A 22319-nucleotide genomic window follows, 5' to 3' on the forward strand; every position below is an offset into this window, starting at 1 on the left:
CCACTGAAAAAGTCACAGCACGGCGGAGGTCTAAAATATGGGACCCAAATTGTACTGTCACTCTCATACCCCGGCCTTCCCCACAGCAAGATAGTGGTATAGCTCTGTTCGAGGGCACTCAATTATAAAACCGGGGACGTTTCCCTGGGGTCCGGGGTAAAACCCACACTCAACTACAACTCACTTCGCCAACATGTCAAGTCCGGCGGAAAATGAGAAGAACCTGGAGACATTGTTCCCCAGTTCAGAACATATTCAAGAAACATCCAATTCACCACCTCCTTCCGCTCTGGACAGGGAAGCGCGTATACGGTATGAGCGTGACCGAGCAACTTTTGGCACCAAGTTCTTCGAGTACTTTGGATGGATGGGCGACTTGCCCGAATGGAAGATCGGTGGGGAGAAGCTCAAGGGTAGAGCCCTGAACTGGTCCATAGGGTTCATCGCTAGCTGCGGGTTCCTCATGTTCGGCTATGATCAGGGTGTACTGAGTGCCCTGCTCACGCTTGATTCCTTTCAGGAGGTGCTTCCACTCATGACCCCTCGCGATAAATCAAATGATCTTTGTTGGCTCGATAATCCGACCAACACCATTCCCCATCCTACGTACTGCACAGGTGATGCAAATACCCAGGCAGCAGGAGTCGCGATATACCAGATCGGATGCTGGTTGGGTTCACTCGTAATTCTATCGTACGGTGAACGCTGGGGACGAAAGTCGAGTACATTCTGGGGTTCACTTATTATGATTATTGGGACGGTTATGCAAGCAGCCTGCTTCGACTACGGCTTGTTCGTGGCAGGTCGTGTTGTTGGAGGTATTGGCAACGGCATGGTAACATCAAGTGAGTCTTTACCGAGGTATCTTCTACATAAAACGATATTGACTGGAGTAGCAATTCCAACATGGCAGTCCGAATGTGCTCGGCCGCACGAGCGCGGTGTCCTGATCATGCTCTCGGGTGCTCTTATATCTGCCGGTGTTATGATCGCATACTGGGTTGATTACGGGTTTTACTTCCTGACTGGTTCTGTCCGCTGGAGGTTCCCACTGATGTTCCAATCATTCTTTACTATCATTGTCATGATCGGTTTACTTTATCTTCCTGATTCCCCAAGATGGCTTACCATGCAGGGACGCCATGCTGAGGCTCGCGATGTCACTGCTCGGCTTGTTGGTAAGCTAGAAGACGATCCAGCGGTCGAAGAAGAGTTACGCAACATCAACGAAGCGTTGGAGGTCCAGAGCCGCGGCGGTAGCTTCAAGTACCGTGAGCTGCTCACCAACGGACCGTCGCAAAACCTCCGTCGTTCTACTTTAGCCATGGTCTCACAATTCTTCCAACAAATGACGGGGATCAATCTCGTGACATATTACGCAACCATGATATTTGAAAATTCACTCGGATTCGGACCAGGAATGGCACGTCTTCTGGCCGCCTGTAATGGAACAGAATATTTCATGGCGTCACTCATAGCACTGCCACTCATTGAACGAACTGGCCGGCGGAACCTGATGATAATCGGTGCCTTTGGAATGATGGTCTCGATGGCTATTCTAGCTGGCACTGTATCCACGGGCGAAATGTTAGAAAATGGAGCACCCAAGCTCGAGACACAATATGGCGTCACAGCGACTGTGTTCTTATTCGTTTTCAATTCGTTTTTCGCCATTGGCTGGCTGGGAATGACCTGGCTATATCCAGCTGAGATCACAAACCTTCGCATTCGCATTCAAGCCAACGCCCTGTCCACCAGTTCCAACTGGATGTCCAACTTCCTTATTGTCATGATCACGCCACCTGCTTTTGCGAACTTGGGGTACCAGACGTACATAATTTTCGCGGTCTTCAATGCTGCACTTATTCCCTGCGTTTATTTCTTCTTCCCTGAGACCAAGGGCCGCACACTGGAAGAACTGGACGTGGTCTTCGCTAGTGCTGATGCTCAGGGCATCTCACCAGTGAAGCAGAGCTTGCAGATGCCAAAATTGGCCGGTGACAGCCTGGACCGAGAGTTGGCGCGGTACTTTGGTACAAGCAGTGATGAGGAGACTTCGAGGGAGAAGTAGATGGCATTTATTGGGACCTTGTGTTGGTTGTTGGTGGTTCGGGCATCACCTTAGAAGACCAGCATTTTCTTTGCTTCCACCTTCGTACTAGAACACTTTGGCTTTGAGTTGAAAGCAATGTTGGGCTTGTACTGGCGAGAAGCCCAATGTACATACTTGTTTTATTTGCCCAGCTCTAGTTAATAGACATAGATTGTGCTTTGACTATACCTGTTAATCGATCTTTGCACATAGTCGAACCGGCAATACTTAGACATGAAGCTATAGAATGGGAATATATCGCCTATATAACTCGCCGTCCACTCAGCCATTTTAGAACCATAGTATCGACCCTAATCTAAATTCCATTCATAACCCATCAACCCCGTCCCATCCCAGTACCCAACATACTCACACTCCAACTCCCCAGCCTTCAAAAAATACTCGTCTCAACCCACAAACAAAGTCCCCCTGTCTCAGCCAACTCCCCACCAAGTCCATAAGGCTTCAAAAAACTCCCTCCTAAGCAGCACACGCTCTTTACTCATCCTTCCCATCCGCTCTATACATTCCATATCTAGGAAATAAAAGAACTGCACCTTCCGATTATATCCCAACGCCTCGGGCTCCCCATGCCGAAACCTCCCACTCCGCGAGTCATAACACACCCGCGTCTCCAGAAGCCCCGTCCCGGGACCCGCAGACTGTAACACACTCATCCATCGCACGGTAGCCTCATCAAACCTCTCAAACCATGTCCTCCTCTCAACAGTCGTAATACCAGAATGATCCTGCCCCTCGACCACGAAACAAAATTCCCGGGGAACCGGATCATACGCACTCGGCCATATCGTATATCCCCCTTACCCTCTCTCCTGTTCGGTGTCACCTTCACCATACTAAAAGAAATCTTCCCCTGGGACCAGTAGTACCCGCGGTAGCAGATATACGACGGTAATAACACCACCAATACCCAGTCTTATCCGGCATGGGAGTGTAGTCCCCAAGTCAGCCCATACCGGGGCTTATGGACTTGTTTGTGCTATGTTGTGTTCTTTCGGATGTCGCGGTGATGGTTTCTTGGTATATGCCTGCGTCATCCGGGAGGGCGTTCCAGAAGTTGGTTACGGGAGAGCTGTGCCATTTTCTTTCCTGGGAGATTTTTGTGAGCCAGTAGGTTAGATGGATTGTTGTTGTTATGGGTTAGGGCTGTATTGTTTTGGGGGTAGGTGCGGTGTTAGGAGGGTAGTGAGCTGGGTAGTTATGGATGAGGGTGTGTCTTTTATGTGGTGTTGGTATGCCGAAGATCTTGTAGACTATTGAAGGGGGGTTCGGGGGGACTTAGGGTGTACATTGTTGTAATTGATTTTGGTTTTGGGCTTGGGCCTAGGGTTTGGTAATCGGGTATAGTGTTGGACATGGTTATTGGAATGGATATGGGTGGAGGGTACCTGATCCGATCTAACCCTAACCTAAATAGATAGCAATATCTAATATCGTTCAAAACAGGAGGATTGCAATTTACGGCAAGGCCATTGCCGCCAACCGCATTAATACAATTTCCTGTATTTTGTAACGTTTTCTGCCAGCATAATGGTTTACTTAAATTACTTTACTGAGTTTGCTTGAACTGCTTTAAATTACTTAGTCTATACAGCCCTATCTGGTTTGCTTAGTCTGCTTAACGTGAGGGAATGAGGGAATGAGGGGGTTGGGGGGGGGGGGGGGGGGGGGCTTGCTAGTGGTAGGGCTGGCCAGGGTGCATAAGGAAAATCTAGGAGCAGGCCGGGATGATCATAGGTGTCCAAAAAGTATACTAGTCCCATTCCTACCCACCACCTATTATTATTATTATTTTTTTTAACTCCTAGCTAGAGTACGAATAGTCCCACATGACTGTCTGTGCTTCCCCACATTCCGTTCCATTAGGTTCCGACGCAGCCACGCTCTTATGGACACCGCCCACCATTCAATGAATCTTCTTTCGCTTCACCTCCTATATACAGATTATTTCATTATGAGTATTCATGGCCAAGGGCGACAGTTGAATTCTTGCCTAAAGCACTATCAAATCAAACATGCCCACCACAAATGATCATGGCTCACCTTTATCTTGGGTTCAAGAGAGACGGAGATACCAAAATGCTATGGCACAGCGGAGACGTCGTCAGCAATCCCCATTAATTCCTCGCTTTCTTTGGCATGTTCTGATGATATGAGCATGAGAAGGTGCTAAGCAAAAAGCGCTCATGTCCTTTGCCCGTACCCATACCTTCAGAAAGCTACTGTTCCTCTTTTTTCTTTTCTTTTTTTTTTTTTTCTGACTTGAAAGGGTACCAGTTGATTCCAGTGTACGGGAAATACGGCACGGATTGCTCTATTTTAATGCATAGTTGCACTGGTAGCTCGGCGGGCGCTTTTCTTCGCATCTTCAGATATCATAGACATAGCAATATTATATTACATGAATATGCCCTTTATAATAACCCATTTTCCACAAAATATTCACCCAGAAATATCAGTCCCTCTTGCGTACATACTTCGTATGCAACCCCGTCGCGACCACCACACGGTCACCATTCTCCTTCACCTTCTCAATCTCCACTGAAACGTACGCCAACGTCCCTCCGACTTTCATCGCCCGTCCTGTAATTTCCAGAACCTCCTCCTCCTTCGCCGACGAGAGATACGAAACATGCAGATCAGTGCTCACGCCAGTATAACTAGAGCCCTGCGATGCAATGGCCATTCCCGCCGCCCAGTCAACGATACATGCGGTCAGAGTGCCATGTAGACCCCCTTTGGAGTTTGTGTGGTTCTTTGCTACTCGCAAACTGGCATGGATGGTCCCCGGCGAGGCGTCGGTAATTGTGATATTGTCTAGCAAGAGGGCGTAGATGGGGCTGTTGGCACGTTGCGCATCCCAGACGTCGCGGACATGGGAGAGCGTGGCATTCATTTTGATATTCTAATTTTATGAGGATTGAGGAATATTTTGAATGAACTTCCCCTGGCCAGGTAATATTTTTACTCTTTATTGGGGCTGTATCGGAGCGGGGTCTATCCGAACCGATCGGATGGGGCCCGTCTATCGGCTTTATCCGATGGAATTACCGCAGATACCGATAATTTACCTTAGGAACGGAAATGCCTGATCTAAATCTGTAGACGGAGCTGCCGCTCTTAGCGGGCGGGACTCAACCGGTATACCTCGTTCCATGATGTAACTCTCTATATTACCGATTCGCAGAGTAAAAGAACGAACCTGCGGGGCCCATTTAGCTTAACGAGTACATTACAGTTTAAATAAACAAAAGTACCCAATCTAAACTCTCTGGTTTGATAATTCTATACTAACAAAGGAAATTGGCACATATCTTCATCTTCCGGGTCCACCTCAAAATCAAACCGCACTAGATCCTCTTTGTACGGAAACATGTATGTTGAAGTCACCCTATAATGAGACAATTAGCATACCAATGAAAAATATTTACTGAGGGACGAAAGCATACCAATGATGCTCCTGACTGGCCTGGTATTCCGCTAACGCGGCTTGATTCTCGTGGTAGCTCACAAGAGCGATCTGGAATCCTTTGCTGCGATCGATAGGGTCGGTGACACTGGGACCCCCGACGATAAGTCTTCCTGCTTTAACGCAGGAGAGTTTTTTCAACTTCTTCAGTTCCGTAACAAAGGTCTTCTTGTGCTCCTCGCTGACATCGGAGCGGAACTTGAACAGGACTAGATAAGTGTATTAGTGAGACTGAGTCTGTCTTGCAAGGCTAGATGGAGTCCCAACTAACCGATGTGGATGAGAGTCATTGTGGTAAACACGATTGTTTATAATATGGTGAGATAAATAGTAAACTCAACTAAGTTTGTGTTAATGCATAGAATATGCAGGTTTAAATATGCCTGAATTCGGCGTAGGAGTGCTGTTTTGTCTTGGACCGCGGATCGAAGCCGTCCGCTGGCGGATGCACTCCGCTCTCCCTGATAGTGGCATATACAAGACACCCTGATGCTAATGATTAGATTCCAGAGCACCAAAGTCATTGTTATCGTTATCATATAATTCTCACCAGGCTAATGGCCAATGTACAAAATAGCCTGCCTGCCATTGTGCAGGCCGTCGAATGGACAACCCTACCACACGAATTCCGTCGCCCGGGCTTCTCAGAACATTCAATCAATCAGAAACGAGGGAAACCACTCGACTCATTCTTAGAGGGGCCCATATACGTCTCCTCGCTGGATCTTCTTTTTGTCACAGATATCCCATGCGGCCGTATCTTTTCCATTGACTCCAATGCAAACTGGACCCTCGTTACGGAGTATGATGGCGAGCCAAACGGTCTGGTATGGAACCACATCACCAAAAAAATCGGCATCGCCGATTTCAAACAAGGCATACTCGAGGATGACCCCATCAGCAAGGAACTCAAGACCATCGTAGCGCGATTCCAGGGTGAACGCCTGAACGGACCCAATGACCTCGTTATCTCTGCCGACGGCGTGATCTACTTTACTGATCAAGGGATGACCGGTCTTCAGGATCCAACTAGTAGAGTCTTCCGTCTTTATCCTGATGGACGTTTGCAACTACTTATTTCAAATGGGCCATCGCCGAATAGGCTAGTTTTGAGTCGAGATGAGAAGGCCCTATTCGTGGCGATGACTCGGGATAATGCCGTGTGGTATGTCCCTCTTTTATCTGATGGTTCTGTACAGCGCATTAGTCGGTTTGCTAGCTAGTATGGTATTGGTGGCCCAGATGGCATGGCACAAGACGCCGATGGAAATATTTTGGTGGCGCATTCAACTCTGGGACTGTGTTCGTACATGCCGCGAATGGAGAGCTAGTCATGAAAATTAAGAGCCCTAGAGGGGCTCATACAACGAATCTTACATGGGGCGGCCCGTCAATGAACGTACTCTATATAGTTGAAAGTGAGACAGCTGCGATATTGAGGGTTGACTGGCACTGTCAAGGATGGTTGATGAAACTGGATAAGGAGGAAAACTTTTGGACAAAATAATGTTGACTTTGGGGAAAACTTAGAATATTATATCCACTAAGCCGCCTATATCCTTTCTATGGTTGCAAGTTAAACGACTAGGACTAGGACCGGATGATCGGCGTTTTTGGCGCCTCCTAGGCATACAATTCCTTGCGCGGCAGTGACTAGATTAAACTTTGGGAACCTCCTGTAGAAAGAGAACGCATTTTCCATGAAATAAATCGTCTACCATAATCGCAGCTTCTTTTTCCCATTTACATTGGCTTTCCCTTTCTTTCAGTACCTTCAAGTTAAGGCGGTTCTTTGCCACTCACTATTAAGAATTCCTGACTCTAGGGTTACGGGTCTGGAACCCTGCCCAGGGGCTATTTAGTAAGCATACTCTTACCTCGGGTCTTTCATATGAGAAGTTGCAACTCCACCTACGAGCACAACTGGACTGCCTAGACCAATCTATTATCTTTCACATTCAAATTCTCACTGAGCCACTAAGAAATTCCTACGCCTTGGCAACTGTGGCCGCGCATCTCCGCTTCCCGAATCCCTTCCCGCGAACGCCCATGGCAAGCCATCTTGGCCAGCCATCCATTGGTCCGGAGAATCCTCCGTCCCAATTGGAATGTCCCACACAACCTACTTCAGAGCATAGTGACCATGACACAGCCTATCCGCCCTACTATAAGCGAAACGCCTGTACAGCCTGTCGGCGGATGAAATCCAAATGTGATATGGCAAAGCCTAGCTGTGGAGCTTGCACCAGGTTTAACCGGACATGCGCCTACGAGACAACGCGAAAGAAAAGCGGTCCAAAGCGAGGATATACAGCGGTCTTTGGTTCTCGATTAGGTAGGTCTCAGAACCAGGAAACCATGCAATTAGCCTATTCATACTGATATTGCTCGCTCATCGAAAAGCTCAGGTGGAGGCGCTTCTTAGTGCTCATATGCCTAGTATCCCAGGAATTCAAAACCCTTCCGCCACCCTTCCAGCTGATTGGGTAGATAGGGCTACTCACCCTAATTTGGGCGATGTTACTTCTCATCCAGACATGGCTGCAGAAAGTGATCCCTCGTCATCACGCTCCACCGAGAGCGCATATACAGGACCCAGCGTAGGGTTGGGTATGATTAGTTTGGAATTAGAGGAACCTCTCCCAGATCAAGAGGTTATCGATGAACTGCATGTCCCCCAAGTCCTCGTATCTCCAAATGGAATTCTGCTAATATCTACAGGTACCGGATCTATTTCGAAGATGTTCACATTTACATGCCGATTATACATCATCATAGGCACCTGGCTGCGTTGGACCATGCTTCTCATGCCCGGCCGCCAATCTGTCTCCAATATATGATTTGGTGCCATGCAGCCCTTGTCAGCGAAAATTATAATACTTTACACACAGCTTTCTACGAAAGAGCCCGCAAGTACGCGGAGGCAGATGAGATGAAGGGCTATGGAGGAGGGATTCTCTCCTTGGCACACGCTCAGACATGGCTCCTTATCACCGTGTATGAGTACAAGATGATGTTCTTTCCGAGGGCGTGGTTAAGCTGTGGAAAGGCATGTCGGCTCGCAATTATGCTAGGGCTTCATCAACTCGATAGTCCGAATCCTCAGGTGAAACAATGTTTCACACCTTCCATAGATTTGGTGGAAAAGGAAGAGCGGCGGAGGGTCTTCTGGATGACCTTCTGTATTGATAAGTTTGCCACCATCGGAACAGGGTGGCCTGTCGGGCTCAGCGAGACAGAAGTAAGCTCTCCGTATGTCACATCCAGGAGCGAGTGGTGTACTAAGATGAGCAGGTCATGACAAATCTCGCCGCTAGCGAGGAAGCCTTTAGTACAGGCCAGCCAGAGCCAACGGCACGCCTTAGTGATGTTTTAAATGGTGAGGGACTCGTAACACTGTCTCCTTCCGCAGGTATCGCCTTCGTGTCGTGCATCTTCGGTCGGATTACAGACCATCTTCGTCTCCCCCAATCGCAGGACGACGATAGTTACAGTACTGGAGGCTTCTGGCAGCGACACAGATCTTGCGATGAGATTCTGCTCAATTTTGCTCTGGCAATGCCAAATCATCTGCGTCTCCCAAACGGGATGGGCGATCCTAATATCATCTTTTGTAACATTTCTCTTCACACGGCTATTATCTGCCTTCACCAAGCGGCGATATTCAGAGCGGAGTGGAACAACATACCAGAGTATCCCATTGTTGAAAGCAAGCTGAGGTGTACTGCTGCTGCCCAACAAGTTCTGGAGATTATAAAAATGGTTGGCCCTGTCAACATGAGCAAAGTAAGCTTTTTGAAACTGGGTCGAATCACTTCGCAAATAACTGACAGATGTTAGGTGAATCCCTTTGCCTCATTCTGTATTTATGTGGCAGCACGCGTATACGTTCAGCGTTTCAAGCTTGATCCTGAAGATACAGAAGCTCATTCTGCGTTCCAGTCTTTTCGTTCAGTTATTCATACTCTCAAAACTACAAATCCCCTAGCGGAATCCTTCCTCTTCCAGTTGGATGTTGACAGTGAAGGAGGATCATCCCAAGGCCTTCGGCTACCGACAAACAATTTTCCTGTTGAGATGCTTTCCCCTAGCAACCTATAACAGGACAAGGTTTATTGTGTTTTCTGAGTTTGGGTACTATACAGGGATTCCATTAGTCCACGAACACTTATACACTTAGTCTACATATTAAATTAATCCATGCTTGGGTACAGAATATTTATCCCGAATAGGGACAATATCAATAGCCCAGTTTAAATCTGTCAAAGCAATTAGAGTCATAGCTGAGTAATAGAAAAAGTTACTGTTGGAATTTCGGATTTATCTATACCCCGTCCCAGCCACATTAAATCCTTTTCTAGGGTCGCCACACTACAAGATGTCGTCATGCTTTCCCTACGATCTCATCAATCGACACAATCTATCTTGCTTTTAAGTTAGTCAACAATACACATGCCGAGAAGAAGATTCCTTCCTTGTGGCACAAAGAAACTAGCAGAAAATGAGGCTCAAGATACCATTCCTGGCCGAGAGCTTCTAGAGGCTTTGGCAAGGTATTTTATCCTTGACCGCCCTAAGTAGGATCTAAATAAAATATAGCTTGCGCTACAACCCTGTGTACAGTGATCTGACCATTCTATGTGGTCAGGAATCTTATCCTGTTCATAAATGTATAGTCTGTACACGGTCGGAGTTTTTTGCTAGAGCATGCAATGGAAAGTTCAAAGTAAGGCTTGAATAAAACTCGAGATTACATTCTTATCTAACATGCTAATCATAGGAGGCCTCTACGTCTGAGGTTAATCTAGATGAAGAACCGGCCTTGGTGAAGCAGATGGTTGAATATTTCTATACCCTGGAATATCAGGTTAATACTCAGTTCCAAGCACCTGATGGCCATAACTTTGATCAAGGGAACATCACCAGTCCCCCTAGGTGGGAAGGCACAGAGACTCCACTCACCCAAGCAGGAAACGTGGAACTTGCTGAATCAAATCAAGTCTGCGACGTGCCTGAAGAGCAAGCACGATTCTCAGATCCCCTTTCCTTTCATATCTTGATGTATTCCCTTGCGGATCGTCTCCTTATACATGGACTGAAAGCTCTCTCCAAAGAAAATGTTGGACATGAATTAATTCAACGATTGGATGCGCAATCGTTCCCACAGGCGATCGTCGAGATCTATAACTCCACGCCTGAAAATGACCGAGGTCTGCGAGATCTGGCGGTTGAAGTCACCATGGACCACTTGAGTGCACTAAGGAAAGCGAAGGGAACGGCGGCTGCAGCCCTTCAAGACAATCTTTTAAGATCGGTACCTCAATTTTCATACGACCTAGTCGTTGCCATGATGAACAAGTCCGTATCCATGGAATCTAGGTGGGACATGTAAGAAACTTCGGGCAAATGAGATGATATGATGATAGTATAAGAAATCGAAAGTAAGTGGTGATCCCCGGTCTAATATTACAGGATGCCTATGAAAAGATGATACTAATGTAATGATATGAATAGACAGAAAGTAGGCCTGGACCCTAGTACTGTTATAACGCGGGACTTGGCTCAAAAAAGTGTTCACAAGGATATGAAGCTAGTGTACTCATATAATATATCAAGCTAATACGTGCTACTAAGCAATTGAATCATTTCGCGTTCACATAATGGTTCATATTACTACGTACGCCGTAGAATAAAAGCTTTCATGGTCATGATATCTCGAATACACATATCGTTAACACATTCAGAATAGCATCAAATGAACCAGATATATTCTGCTCTGAACCCTCTCCTCTCCCGCAACCTAAAGATTCCATGCCGAAGGCCAGCATATTAATCAGTCGAAGACTAAAACAAGAAGATGTCTAGACTCTACTAAGTTAATAATCAATCATATCACTTTATTCAAAATCCCTCATCTCAACCAAACAGCCACTGGAAGGAATGCAGATCCCCCAATCTCCTTATCAACTCAGGCCACAGTCCCAGGGTTAGGGCTGTCGCAAGGCCCCACAAAATAGTGGGGAAGAGTAACAGTCGGTGCAACAATCTCTCCGATGCAGCCCTAAGAAATCATAAGTTCCTAACAAAATTTCATTGTCCCGACTAACCAAATCTAGTTTACGCTGCGGGCTTCATGGTTGAATAAGCTCCTAGGTAGACAGGGATTGGATTTAGTCGAAGTATTAGCGGGATTTCTCCTGATAGCTTCGTCCGGTCTTTACATGAAACGGGTTGTATAGATTTTTCCGTGGCACTTGTCATGGAAGCAGGGGAAAGACGGTCTTGTAGTGCTGATTTTCTTTAATTGGGTTTATTGAAGGATATTTCAGTGTTTGTCTTGTTTTTAGAAAAATGGATACTGTGAGGTAGAATCGCTCCTGAGAGTTTTTCTGTGTCTTCTTACGATTCCGTATTAAATTGGCCCTTACTCGGGATGAACTCTGTAGATAAGTATTTTAGATTTTGAACTCTGCGGAGCCATCTTTATCTAAGAGATTCTTTTGTTTCTAGGTAGCATTAGCCTCGAAATGCCATAGATAGGCAAGAAATTGGAATAATAAATTAGCTAGTTAATTACAATACAAGACTCAGATTCCCAAGGTTTGTTTGACAGGGCATTCAATGGGACTGAGACCCATTCTCCAGCTGGGATCGAATGGAGGAGATAGCATCACCAACACAGACAGCACAGTCATTGGACTTATCAGGAATCAGCATTGGTGGAGAACATCAGTCCAAGGCATAGGACATACCTGATTCGGCACTAAATCCTCAACGACACTGCTCACACACTGAAGGTCAGAGGCAATGTCTGAACCCCCACCAACGATAGCAGCATTACAGTTCTTGACAGCTGGGATGAGTTGCTGGAAGCAAGCTTTCAACGGGAGGCATTAGCTTTCGGTTGATCCAACAATAATAGTGCCGCAGGGAACGAACCGGGAATGTTGCAGTTGCCTGTGACTAGGAGGGATTCGAGTACTGGTCCAGCATCCTGCGCGATCTTGGAGGTATTGAAGGCTTGGAGAATATTGGATAGGTCGGGAGTCTCTGTTGGAGCGGCCATCGCGGCACTGGCACAAAGAGCCACAGTTACAGCAGAAACGCGCATGATACAATGGAAATGGGTAAGACAGGTGTTGCGATATATTGTGAAGGCCTTGGTTTAATCTAGGGAGGAGAGAGAAGCTCTGCGTGGCCGTTTTATATACTCTTGATCGGGGCAGTCCAGCAATGCGAGTGTTCACATTTCCATGACCAGCTCACGCTGATCATATCATTTTTTGGTTCCTGGATGTCGCACGTGGTGCTCCTATAGGTGGGGGATTTAGTGGAGGGCATTGTAACTATCAGTCGAATAGTAATTGTATGGGCAATGACAAGGCCCTCGTGGAACTCTCGAGAGTCCGCTTAAGCCTTGTCTGGCCCTATCTTCATGAACGATTTACAGGGGGGTGTGGGTCAACCGTGGGCCCTTTCTCCCTAGTACCTCCGGTCATTGCAACCTCATGTTTCACAACTGGAGTCTAGGAGGAACTAATGAGTGGAGCATCATAGATAGGAGACCTTTTGCTCCGGGTTGTCAAAACAAATATCATTGTATACTACGTCTAAGCCGGGTATTACAACGTAGGTGCTGCATGATAACAAGCCTGAGCTAGTGCATTGCACAGCGTATGTCAGATAAACTAGAAAGGCAGAACTACTGAGATCCGTACTTCACATCCAGAATGCCTAATCATTGCAATAGTGGGGGAGTTTCGGTGATTGCACGAGCCTTTAAGCGAATTCTCTTTGCTCAGCTCTGGCAACTTCTCCTTCAGCATCCTTCTCCTCACTCATAGCACCCACGTTGGGCTGAGCATCACCCTGTGGCAACCGTCTAGCCATTGGAACAATATCCCAGAGAGTAGGGGCTTATTTGGATAATTTGTCAATCAGTTCCAGGTTGCGATTCATGGTCTCTGGGAAGAACGGAAGCACAATCAGAGGAACACACGCAGATGTGGCGGCAAAGACAATATAATATTTCCAGCCGATACTGGACAACGCAACCGGTGTCACCATGGTGATGATAAAGTTCCACAGCCAATGGTTCGCAGTCGATACGGAGGACATGGCCGCTCGCAGGTGGGCAGGGGCAATCTCAGCGCAGTACAGAAAGTTCCCTCCCAAGAAGCCGATTGGGTAGCAAAAATTGAATATGAAGATAAAGACAGCTGCAACAATTGAGGCGGCATGGTTTGACGCAGGAAAGCTCGTGGCAGCGGCCATGGCGACCATACACATCGACATGCTAGTCCCACTTATAACGAAGATTCACCGTCTTTCTAGACGGTCGACTGCGAAAAATGATACAAAAGCGCAAAGGAACTTCCAGATAAGGGAGCTTGCGGCCACGATTGCTGGGATATCACCTTGAAGGTGCAAATTCTTTTGGAAAATACTCGTCGTGTAGATCTAGATCAAGTTCCCGCCCACGAGTTGTTGGAGTGTTTGTATTACGAGGCATAATGCAAACCGGTATAGGAGCCGGTTTTGGTCGTTCCTGTCGAATATATCCTTGACGGAAACTTTTGGGCCTGTGTCTAATGAATTTCTGATTTGGCATATCCCGTATTGGACATGTTCGTCATCGCTGGGCATGCCATTGAGCTGCGCGAGTGCTTCTGTTGCTTCCGCGATGCGGTGCTTCTGGACCAGCCAGCGAGGGGATTGAGGAAGTATAAAAATGGAGATGCAGATAATAAAGGAGAAGATAACCGGGACTGCCAGCACAATGCGCCACTGCAGCGGTGGTAAGGACGCCTTGCTGAAGCCTAAGTTGATCCAGCTAGACAGTACGAATCCCACGCAAATTAAGATGCCGGCGGTAATGACCTTACGACCACGGTTACCAACAGAAGAGCTTTCTGCTTGCCACACTGGCACAATAACGCTCAATTGGCCGACTCCAACACCCAGTATAATACGACCCACGGTAAACTGACCAAGTGAGAATGCCGTGCATTGGAGAATCTGGCCAGCTGCGGCGCAGATTCCAGCGACGAAGATGGTCTTTTGACGGCCGAGAGCATCACTAATACGGAGCAGGACAATGCACCAACAACGGCTCCCAATTGCAAGCAGCCATTGATGAGACCCTTGATAGTTGAATTCTTTGCCTCCTTGGCTCCATGTGTGTTGACGGTGTCAATCAGGGGGAAGTAACGGATCACATCGGGGAGATCGAGGAGCGCCGAAAGTCCGGCTTGATTGTAACAGTACTGGAGAAAATCCGGGGCAATAACAAGAAATATCTGTGCGTACTGGATTGTCATCGGTGTCCTCCAGAACATAGTGTACGAAGTCAGTAGAGAAAACGATTTGATAATTGGGAAGGATATCAAGTGGTGAGAAGATGGAGGGATGTAGCCCCACACACGGCGTGGGCTTCTTATGTAAATACAGGGGAGGCTCGAGGTGCATAATGGATTCGTAAGATTATCCATGGCCTGTTTCCCAGGGAGTAGGTTGACCTAATTGTGGGTGACGAAAGGCAAATCAAAGACTTGCGGATGACATCCGCACCCCATAGTGTTCGTTTCGCACCTGCACCCATAGCATAAGCATTGATTAGCCGCAGTTTGACTCTAATGTAGGTCACTAACTTCTTTTGTCCTTTCTCCATATATTTGCGTGCGATAATGAGGGAGAGCACATAATATACTCGGGCGGTCTGCGCACGAGGAGAAATTTAACTGTACATCCCTCTGCGCCACCATTATGTTAAGAACCAGGGGAGTCTAATCTAGACATGATCAATCGGGTGCTGCGTCGGCTCGCTTCCGCAGGCCAACGGAGCAACTCTGCCCAAATCGGCGACAGTTAGCAGGCTGTGTGCGCGGTTCCATGATGAATTCTAGTTGTCAACATAGGTGGAGGAAGAAGAAAAAGAGCTGTATGGTTTTGTGCGTTTTTGTCGAACAGTCAACGAGGAGGTCTTAAGGATAAAAATCCTCTAGGTTGATGATGGCCCGACGTTATGCATCCTTTGTTTACGTGGACGTCACCTGGTCAACTCACATCCTGGATTGATTGAACCAAGAGCGACACCATTGGGATAAGTAGTATAGCGCCTTGTGAAGGATGACCCAGGCTATTCGAATAGTTTTGCTTGGTATCCGGGGGACTGCAGGGGTACTCTTCTGATATTGTACATCACACTGGTAGCAGCCGAGTAAAGCCCGGTCGTAAAATGGATAGAATAAAATGACTAGCCACTTTTTAGGTCGGTTTAATTTTATTTAAAACAAGATGATAGCATATAGCTAGAATAGTTATGAGAACCGTTTACGTGCAAATCCCCGTAGGGGGGCACGTAGCATTCGCAGAAAGGAAAAACGAAAACAGCCAGGAACGAATGATGCCGAATATAGAATATTCTTTTGATAGCAAATAGAGTTAGACTTTATTTGACCTATACAAATAAATTATTAGAGATGTGGTACGTCTTGATATATATCTTTGATTCGTCAAGCAGGTCGGTGTTAACGAATAGAGAACCCTACTACTTATATATCTCAGTTCTCCGGATCCTCAGCAGAATATTGAAGCCGAGCATTCACAACAATTCACATCACTTGCAACGTTACATAAGTCAATTAGTATGGGAAAATAATTGCGTTTGAAATAATAAGGATCCATAATTGAAGCGCATCCCCTCAAATATCTCGTTATCTAACAGCTCTATACTCATTGCTACGAAAACATTGCGCGCTATGGAAGAGATTTGCTAATTTTACTTTATAAGTTTAATATGGAATACAGCTTTCACAACCAGCGGTTGTGTAGTGTAATGGTTAGCACCCAGGATTCTGATTCCTGTAATCCCGGTTCGATCCCGGGCACGACCTGATCCAGTATCTTCTTTTTTGCATACTTGTCGTCACGTCCTCTTAAAGGGCCGCTTTTCCAATATTTAGCTTTTTAAATTTTATTTTATAAATTTTTTACTCTCCGACCCGAGATTCGGAAAGGGCCGCTCCGGATTATCTCCGTCAGCACATACATCTGGCCCGCTGGACGTCGGCCAGCCGGCAAACCACATGTATCCCGCGTTCGCCACGAGCCCTAAGCCGAGAACCAAAACAGCATTCATGCCCAACCCGCGGGCAAGTCAAGTGTAATAATTTAGAGGTGTGGATCCCCTGTCGATCAAACTCAATCTTCTCACAAGGATGTACTCAGGGTCCATGCGTCTATGACCATTGTGCTCGGCGAAGCTTGGCCGATGGCTACCAGATGGGCAACCTACGTTTAGACTGCAGCTTGATGTGCTGGTCTTCTTCTCAGCACAGGTAAAATTGGACAGGTTAGACGGCATACGTGATACATCTTAGGTTGTATACATGTTACGGTTCTATTGCTTGTCTTGAGCTTCACGAGCGACACCGAAGATTGAACTTTTTACAGTGGTATGACCACCCTATCTAGTAATTTGCTGCTCAACAGCAACAAATAAACTTCACCTTAAAGCACGTCAGACAAGATTTGCATGAAAGCACTTTGCTGCTGCTTTGACGTTGCGAAACGGTGCCAAGAGAGGTGGCCGATGTACCCCGACTTGGCCATCGGCATTCGGCGAAGTTGGACGTACTATGATTCATACGGTAGATTCGTACTCAGCATATGACAGGGAAAATTTTCACGATGAAGAATCGGATAGAATGAAAAAGCTGAGGGGACAGTTGTTGAACAATTGTATGATTGGTCCAAGCTTTGTATACTCTTGTGGAACCTAATGGCGGCATATGCGGCCGTTTGATAATGAGAATCGGAACCATGGTCTGAAATTGCTTTGGCCGCAAGAAAAGAGAGTATAGAAGAGACTAGATCTACATGAAGTTGACATGGGTCTCGTTGGAGGGCATCATATAAAGCTAGGCAGAGTACAAAGGAGTAGCAGTGTCTTCTTGTTGTATAGACTCGTCCTTACTTTTATATCTACACATAGACTTTATACTGAATACTGAATGGACCAACTTGAGCTTGTACCCTCTCATCCCGCCTGGTCCTACCCAGAAGGTGGGCTTGAGGCCAACCTCGTCGTTCTCGGCAGCTTTAGCTCCATCATGGGTGGCCTGGGTTTGATGAATAGTATCGGCATCTACCAGGCATGGATCTCAACGCACCAACTATCCCACCTTGGTGAAAGCCAAATAAGCTGGATCTTTGGCATATACAACTTCCTCGTCTTCTTTTGTGGCATCCAGATTGGCCCGGTCTTTGACGCCAAAGGGCCCCGTCTCCTTATGCTCACGGGCTCGATCCTCCTCATTCTCACCCTTGTCCTGGTAGGATTCTGTCAAGAGTACTGGCACTTCCTAGTGGTAATAGGTATCATCGGTGGAGTCGGAACGTCATTCATCTTTATTGTTCCTGTTGCGACTATTGGCCACTTCTTCAGTGTTCGCCGAGGTGGTGCAACTGGCTTGGCCATGTCTGGCGGGAGCATCGGCGGCGTGATCTTTCCATTGGTCTTGGAGTACCTAGGGCCGCGTATCGGATTCGCCTGGGCAACAAGGGTGATCGCGCTCATTACCCTTATTCTCCTAATCCCGGGATGTCTCTTACTAAAAGCTCGTCTTCCGCCGAAGTCGTCCACCGCCACCTCCCTGCTGCCCGATCTTAGAATCCTAAAGGACCCAGCCCTAGCCCTCACCACCTTGGGTGCCTTCTTCATCGAATGGGGATTCTTCATCCCTCTCGAATATATCACCTCATACTCCCTGACCTACGGGATCTCCAGCCGCTTAGCTTATCTAATGGTAGTGTTCCTCAACGCCGGCTCATTCCCTGGTCGCTGGCTACCGGGCATCCTGGCCGACCGGATTGGCCGGTTCGAGATGTTGACCTTGACAAATATCTTCTGTCTCATCGCAGTGCTAGGAATCTGGATGCCGGCGAATGGAAACGTCGTTGCGACGGTTATATTTTCCGTGGCGTTTGGAATTGGGTCGGGAAGTAATATTAGCCTCGTTCCAGTTTGCGTCGGCGAACTATGTCCCACCGAACAATACGGACGGTTTTATACCACTGTCTATACGATTGTAAGCTTAGGGTATGTTCATATCTTCTCCTTCTCCTTCTCCGGGTTTATGAATACACAGCTGACTGGCTTAGGGCATTGACTGGAGTTCCTATCGCAGGTGAAATCATTCATCGTTGTCATGGGGAGTACTGGGGATTGATCGCGTTCGCTGGGTGTGCTTACGCTGCTGGCTTGATATGTTTTGTCGGCGTGTTAGTGTTGAAGCGGAAGAGGGTAAAAAGTACTGTTTAATTAGTGAAATATCTGGTGTAGATAATTGATTGGCTTTACTTTTTAGAATACATCCTGAAAATGTTGAAGTAGAGAGGCATTGAAATGTAACAAGTATTAAGAGTGCTATCATTTGCCCTAAATAGCACTAACGTCAAGCCGGCATTCTTCCTCGAGATCGCTCGGAAGATGAACAATTAGCGCCGTAGTGCTAGCATTTAGTATCCCCTCTTTTTATGGTAGCAGAGAAGCAACATACATTGAACTGAAAAAGACAGTCCAACCTTGTTATTTTGAAAGCAAATTAACTTCCTCAGGATAAATGATTGGCTACTATATCTGAAATGTGTATTCTACACCTCCGTATTATAGAACACTAGTAACTGCGCGGTAGTTGGAGCACCTTCTCGCTCACATAGTTCAATATCATCTCCCGGCTTACTGGTGCAATCCGCGGCACTAGACACTCTCGCAGATATCTCTCCACATCATACTCCATCGCATAGCCCATTCCTCCATGACTGAGAACTGCCCGTTCGCACGCTTTGAATGCTGCTTCCGCAGCAAGATATTTGGCGCTATTGCACGCCACGCCCACAGAGTGGAACGGGATGGAATCATCCGTTTTGGAGGCATCGTACAAGCGCGCCGCATGGTATGTCGCCAGCTTAGCCGCTTCTAATTGCATATATGCGTCCGCTAGTGGATGCGCAATGCCCTGGTTTTGTCCGATCGGCCTCCCAAAAACTACCCGATCGCTTGCGTACTGTGCAGCGCGTTCCAAAGCAGCGTATCCGAGACCCAACGCTTCACCGGCCAGGAGACATCGCTCTGCATTCATGCCGTGGAGGATGATCTTGAATCCCTCGTTCTCTTGACCGATCAAGGTGCTTTCCGGGATTTCGTAGTTGTCGAAAAACACCTCATTGGCGTCGACCGCACGGCCTCCCATCTTCTTGATTTTGCGCATATCCAGTCCGGACTTACTCCGGTCTATGTCGATACAGAATAACGAGAGACCTTGACTTGACTTTTTTACTTCCTCCAGAGGCGTTGTTCGCGCCAGGAGGATCATTTTTGAGGCAACCTGTGCGCAAGTAATCCAGATTTTCTGGCCTGAGATTGAGTAGGTTTTCTTCTCTGGGTTCTTAGTGGCCAGGGTCTTCAGCTTTAACGTCTCCAGACCGGTGTTCGGTTCTGTGACGCCAAAGCATGTCCGCCAGGTGCCATTAATGATTTTTGGGATAGTCTCTTCGAGTTGTTGCTTGGTACCGAACTTCGCCAGAGGTTGCGTGGCATACACATTTGCATGAATGGATTGAGCCCCGGCCATTCCAGCGCCGGATTGCGTGATGGTCTGCATCATCATTGTTGCTTCAGAGATACCTACTCATTTGTTAGTATCATAGAACTATATTGGATTCCTTCATTGAATGAACCTACCGAGCCCAGCTCCCCCGAGCTCTTCGGGTAGCGCAATCCCTAGCCATCCGTCCTTGGCCAACGCGGCATGGAACTCCTTTGGATCGCGTTCATTTTGGTCACATTCTTGCCAATATGTGTTGGGAAACTTGGAACAAATGGCTGAAATCGCTTCCCGAATGGTTAACTGCTCTTCAGTGAATCCCGTCAATTCCATCAACGGGCGCCGAGCAGAGGTGGAGAACCTCGACCGCGGTGTTGTCCATGATACTATCGGGCTGCGTGGCAGCACTCTCTCAATAGCTGGACTGAGTCTAGAGCATAGAGTTTTCCGAGTGCAAAGTCGAGACATAACGAATGGATTTACAGGCGAAGTTATCACTCGAGATGTGATTGGGGATTATAAATAAACGGTATTCGTGGCGCGAACCACGTACCCGGCATAAACCCGCTCATCGGCATGTCATATAACCGCCGAATAACCGCTTGACCCCACCGGTCGATCAGGCCGAGGTAGGTATCTATTAAACTCGTGTATCCTGCGAAAGACTGCATTTAAGACCTGAATCTTGTCTGTAGACACGTTTCTGTCCAGATAACTGTCATTAATATATCACAGAATGGCTCCCTTGCGACCGCTATCTCAGGCGTTGTATCCTCGGATATCAGGCGCTCGCAGCGTTTCAACCAAGACCTCACCGAAGGGACCCCTTTCTGGCATCACAGTGGTTAGCCTTGAACAGGCCATTGCCGCTCCATTCTGTACGCGGCAACTAGCAGATCTTGGGGCTCGTGTCATTAAAATTGAGCGACCTGGTGTGGGGGACTTTGCACGTAATTACGACACTCGCGTCAACGGTCTTGCATCGCATTTCGTCTGGACAAATCGGTCGAAGGAAAGTCTCGCATTAGACCTCAAGAAGTCACGCGATCATGGAGTCCTAATGCGCCTGCTGGGTAAAGCCGATGTCCTAGTTCAGAACTTGGCTCCCGGAGCGAGCGCACGGCTAGGACTATCCCATGAGGAGCTTGCGAAGAAGCATCCCTCACTGATTGTGTGCAATATCTCCGGGTACGGACCAGATGGCCCGTATCGTGATAAGAAGGCCTACGACTTGCTTATACAAAGCGAGGCAGGCATGCTCTCTGTTACAGGGACCGCTCAAGAGCCTGCTAAAGTAGGCATTTCTATCGCGGATATTTCTGCCGGAAGTTACGCGTATTCTAATATTCTGGCGGCTATCATCCAAAGGGGGAATGACCCCGAGAAGCGTGGGTGTAACATCGATATTTCTATGTTAGAGAGTATGGTCGAATGGATGGGCTTTCCGCTATACTATACCTACCAGAACGCACCTAGACCGACACCAACGGGAGCCTCGCACGCTGCGGTCTACCCGTATGGACCATTTGAAACAGGAGATGGAAAATCCGTCATGCTGGGGATCCAGAATGAACGTGAATGGGTCAATTTCTGTGAGAAGGTTCTGTCTCTGCCAGACTTGGCGACAGATGAACGGTTTGTCAATAACTCCCTTCGATCGCAGAACCGTGATGCGCTTAAGGGCATCATTTGCGAGGTGTTCTCATCTTTGACAGCGGAGAAAGTGGTTACTCTTTTGGATGAGGCCGCAATCGCCAATGGTAATGTCAACGATATGCAGGGGGTTTGGGAACATCCACAGCTCAAAGCGCGTGATCGGTGGACTGAGGTTTCCACTCCGGCTGGCATAGTCCCGGCTTTGCTGCCACCAGGACTAACTCAAGGGGATCCTGGTAAATTCTCGGCCAGAATGGACGCAGTTCCGGATGTCGGAGAACATAATGCGGCGATCCTGGCCGAGTTGGGAATTGATGATGCGGGGAAGGATTCATAATGCACTAGACTAGCAATAAATGCCGGTCGGCGTGTAGAATTTACGCCGACCGCCAAATGCCAAGACACATATAGCCGACTTGTTCTCATTTACTTCTCTCGTTGTTTCTTCTCCTCTATACCCCTCGCATACCAG

At 47.4% G+C, this 22319-nt stretch overlaps 11 protein-coding genes and 1 non-coding gene across 12 annotated transcripts; 7 read left to right on the forward strand and 5 right to left on the reverse strand.

The window, feature by feature from the left end:
* Positions 1–193: 193 nt before the first annotated feature.
* Positions 194–2071, forward strand: BDV27DRAFT_152769 (sugar porter family MFS transporter; the record flags this gene model as incomplete). Its single annotated transcript, XM_032071636.1, has 2 exons — positions 194–845; positions 897–2071. The coding sequence occupies 2 exons, from the start codon at positions 194–196 to the stop codon at positions 2069–2071; spliced, it is 1827 nt and encodes a 608-aa protein (XP_031932769.1).
* A 2393-nt stretch (positions 2072–4464) lies between these two features.
* BDV27DRAFT_120379 (PaaI family thioesterase) lies at positions 4465–5055 on the reverse strand. The gene has a single exon (XM_032065087.1). It carries the CDS (start codon positions 5007–5009, stop codon positions 4569–4571), a length of 441 nt encoding a protein of 146 aa, XP_031932770.1. The 5' UTR covers positions 5010–5055; the 3' UTR covers positions 4465–4568.
* A 343-nt stretch (positions 5056–5398) lies between these two features.
* BDV27DRAFT_152771 (Dabb family protein) lies at positions 5399–5872 on the reverse strand (the record flags this gene model as incomplete). The annotated part of the gene is made up of 3 exons (XM_032071637.1): positions 5399–5504; positions 5563–5791; positions 5854–5872. 3 exons carry the CDS (start codon positions 5870–5872, stop codon positions 5399–5401), a joined length of 354 nt encoding a protein of 117 aa, XP_031932771.1.
* Positions 5873–5961: 89 nt separating this feature from the next.
* BDV27DRAFT_140990 (SMP-30/gluconolactonase/LRE family protein) lies at positions 5962–7089 on the forward strand (the record flags this gene model as incomplete). Its single annotated transcript, XM_032069763.1, has 4 exons — positions 5962–5987; positions 6160–6775; positions 6806–6884; positions 6914–7089. The coding sequence occupies 4 exons, from the start codon at positions 5962–5964 to the stop codon at positions 7087–7089; spliced, it is 897 nt and encodes a 298-aa protein (XP_031932772.1).
* A 424-nt stretch (positions 7090–7513) lies between these two features.
* BDV27DRAFT_120381 (Zn(II)2Cys6 transcription factor) lies at positions 7514–9735 on the forward strand. The gene is made up of 5 exons (XM_032065088.1): positions 7514–7917; positions 7986–8250; positions 8304–8823; positions 8877–9368; positions 9423–9735. Exons 1-5 carry the CDS (start codon positions 7632–7634, stop codon positions 9681–9683), a joined length of 1824 nt encoding a protein of 607 aa, XP_031932773.1. The 5' UTR covers positions 7514–7631; the 3' UTR covers positions 9684–9735.
* Positions 9736–10034: 299 nt separating this feature from the next.
* BDV27DRAFT_172367 (BTB/POZ domain-containing protein) lies at positions 10035–10974 on the forward strand (the record flags this gene model as incomplete). The annotated part of the gene is made up of 3 exons (XM_032075850.1): positions 10035–10135; positions 10182–10308; positions 10363–10974. 3 exons carry the CDS (start codon positions 10035–10037, stop codon positions 10972–10974), a joined length of 840 nt encoding a protein of 279 aa, XP_031932774.1.
* A 1226-nt stretch (positions 10975–12200) lies between these two features.
* BDV27DRAFT_152773 (uncharacterized protein) lies at positions 12201–12693 on the reverse strand (the record flags this gene model as incomplete). Its single annotated transcript, XM_032071638.1, has 3 exons — positions 12201–12281; positions 12335–12459; positions 12522–12693. The coding sequence occupies 3 exons, from the start codon at positions 12691–12693 to the stop codon at positions 12201–12203; spliced, it is 378 nt and encodes a 125-aa protein (XP_031932775.1).
* A 668-nt stretch (positions 12694–13361) lies between these two features.
* Positions 13362–14920, reverse strand: BDV27DRAFT_140993 (sugar transporter; the record flags this gene model as incomplete). Its single annotated transcript, XM_032069764.1, has 6 exons — positions 13362–13498; positions 13580–13887; positions 13957–13999; positions 14030–14042; positions 14088–14639; positions 14669–14920. The coding sequence occupies 6 exons, from the start codon at positions 14918–14920 to the stop codon at positions 13362–13364; spliced, it is 1305 nt and encodes a 434-aa protein (XP_031932776.1).
* A 1485-nt stretch (positions 14921–16405) lies between these two features.
* BDV27DRAFT_t18 lies at positions 16406–16477 on the forward strand. The gene has a single exon. It is a non-coding gene; the product is annotated as a tRNA-Gln (tRNA).
* A 1119-nt stretch (positions 16478–17596) lies between these two features.
* Positions 17597–18906, forward strand: BDV27DRAFT_172368 (major facilitator superfamily domain-containing protein; the record flags this gene model as incomplete). The annotated part of the gene is made up of 2 exons (XM_032075851.1): positions 17597–18684; positions 18747–18906. 2 exons carry the CDS (start codon positions 17597–17599, stop codon positions 18904–18906), a joined length of 1248 nt encoding a protein of 415 aa, XP_031932777.1.
* Positions 18907–19192: 286 nt separating this feature from the next.
* Positions 19193–20744, reverse strand: BDV27DRAFT_114202 (acyl-CoA dehydrogenase family protein). Its single transcript, XM_032064598.1, has 2 exons — positions 20329–20744; positions 19193–20271 (listed from the first exon to the last, which is right to left on the reverse strand). Exons 1-2 carry the CDS (start codon positions 20657–20659, stop codon positions 19262–19264), a joined length of 1341 nt encoding a protein of 446 aa, XP_031932778.1. The 5' UTR covers positions 20660–20744; the 3' UTR covers positions 19193–19261.
* Positions 20745–20780: 36 nt separating this feature from the next.
* Positions 20781–22261, forward strand: BDV27DRAFT_120383 (CaiB/BaiF CoA transferase family protein). The gene has a single exon (XM_032065089.1). It carries the CDS (start codon positions 20928–20930, stop codon positions 22182–22184), a length of 1257 nt encoding a protein of 418 aa, XP_031932779.1. The 5' UTR covers positions 20781–20927; the 3' UTR covers positions 22185–22261.
* The last annotated feature ends 58 nt before the right edge of the window (positions 22262–22319 follow it).

The sequence above is a fragment of the Aspergillus caelatus genome (assembly GCF_009193585.1).
Source record: "Aspergillus caelatus strain CBS 763.97 unplaced genomic scaffold BDV27scaffold_9, whole genome shotgun sequence".
NCBI classification, from domain to species: Eukaryota; Fungi; Ascomycota; class Eurotiomycetes; order Eurotiales; family Aspergillaceae; genus Aspergillus; species Aspergillus caelatus.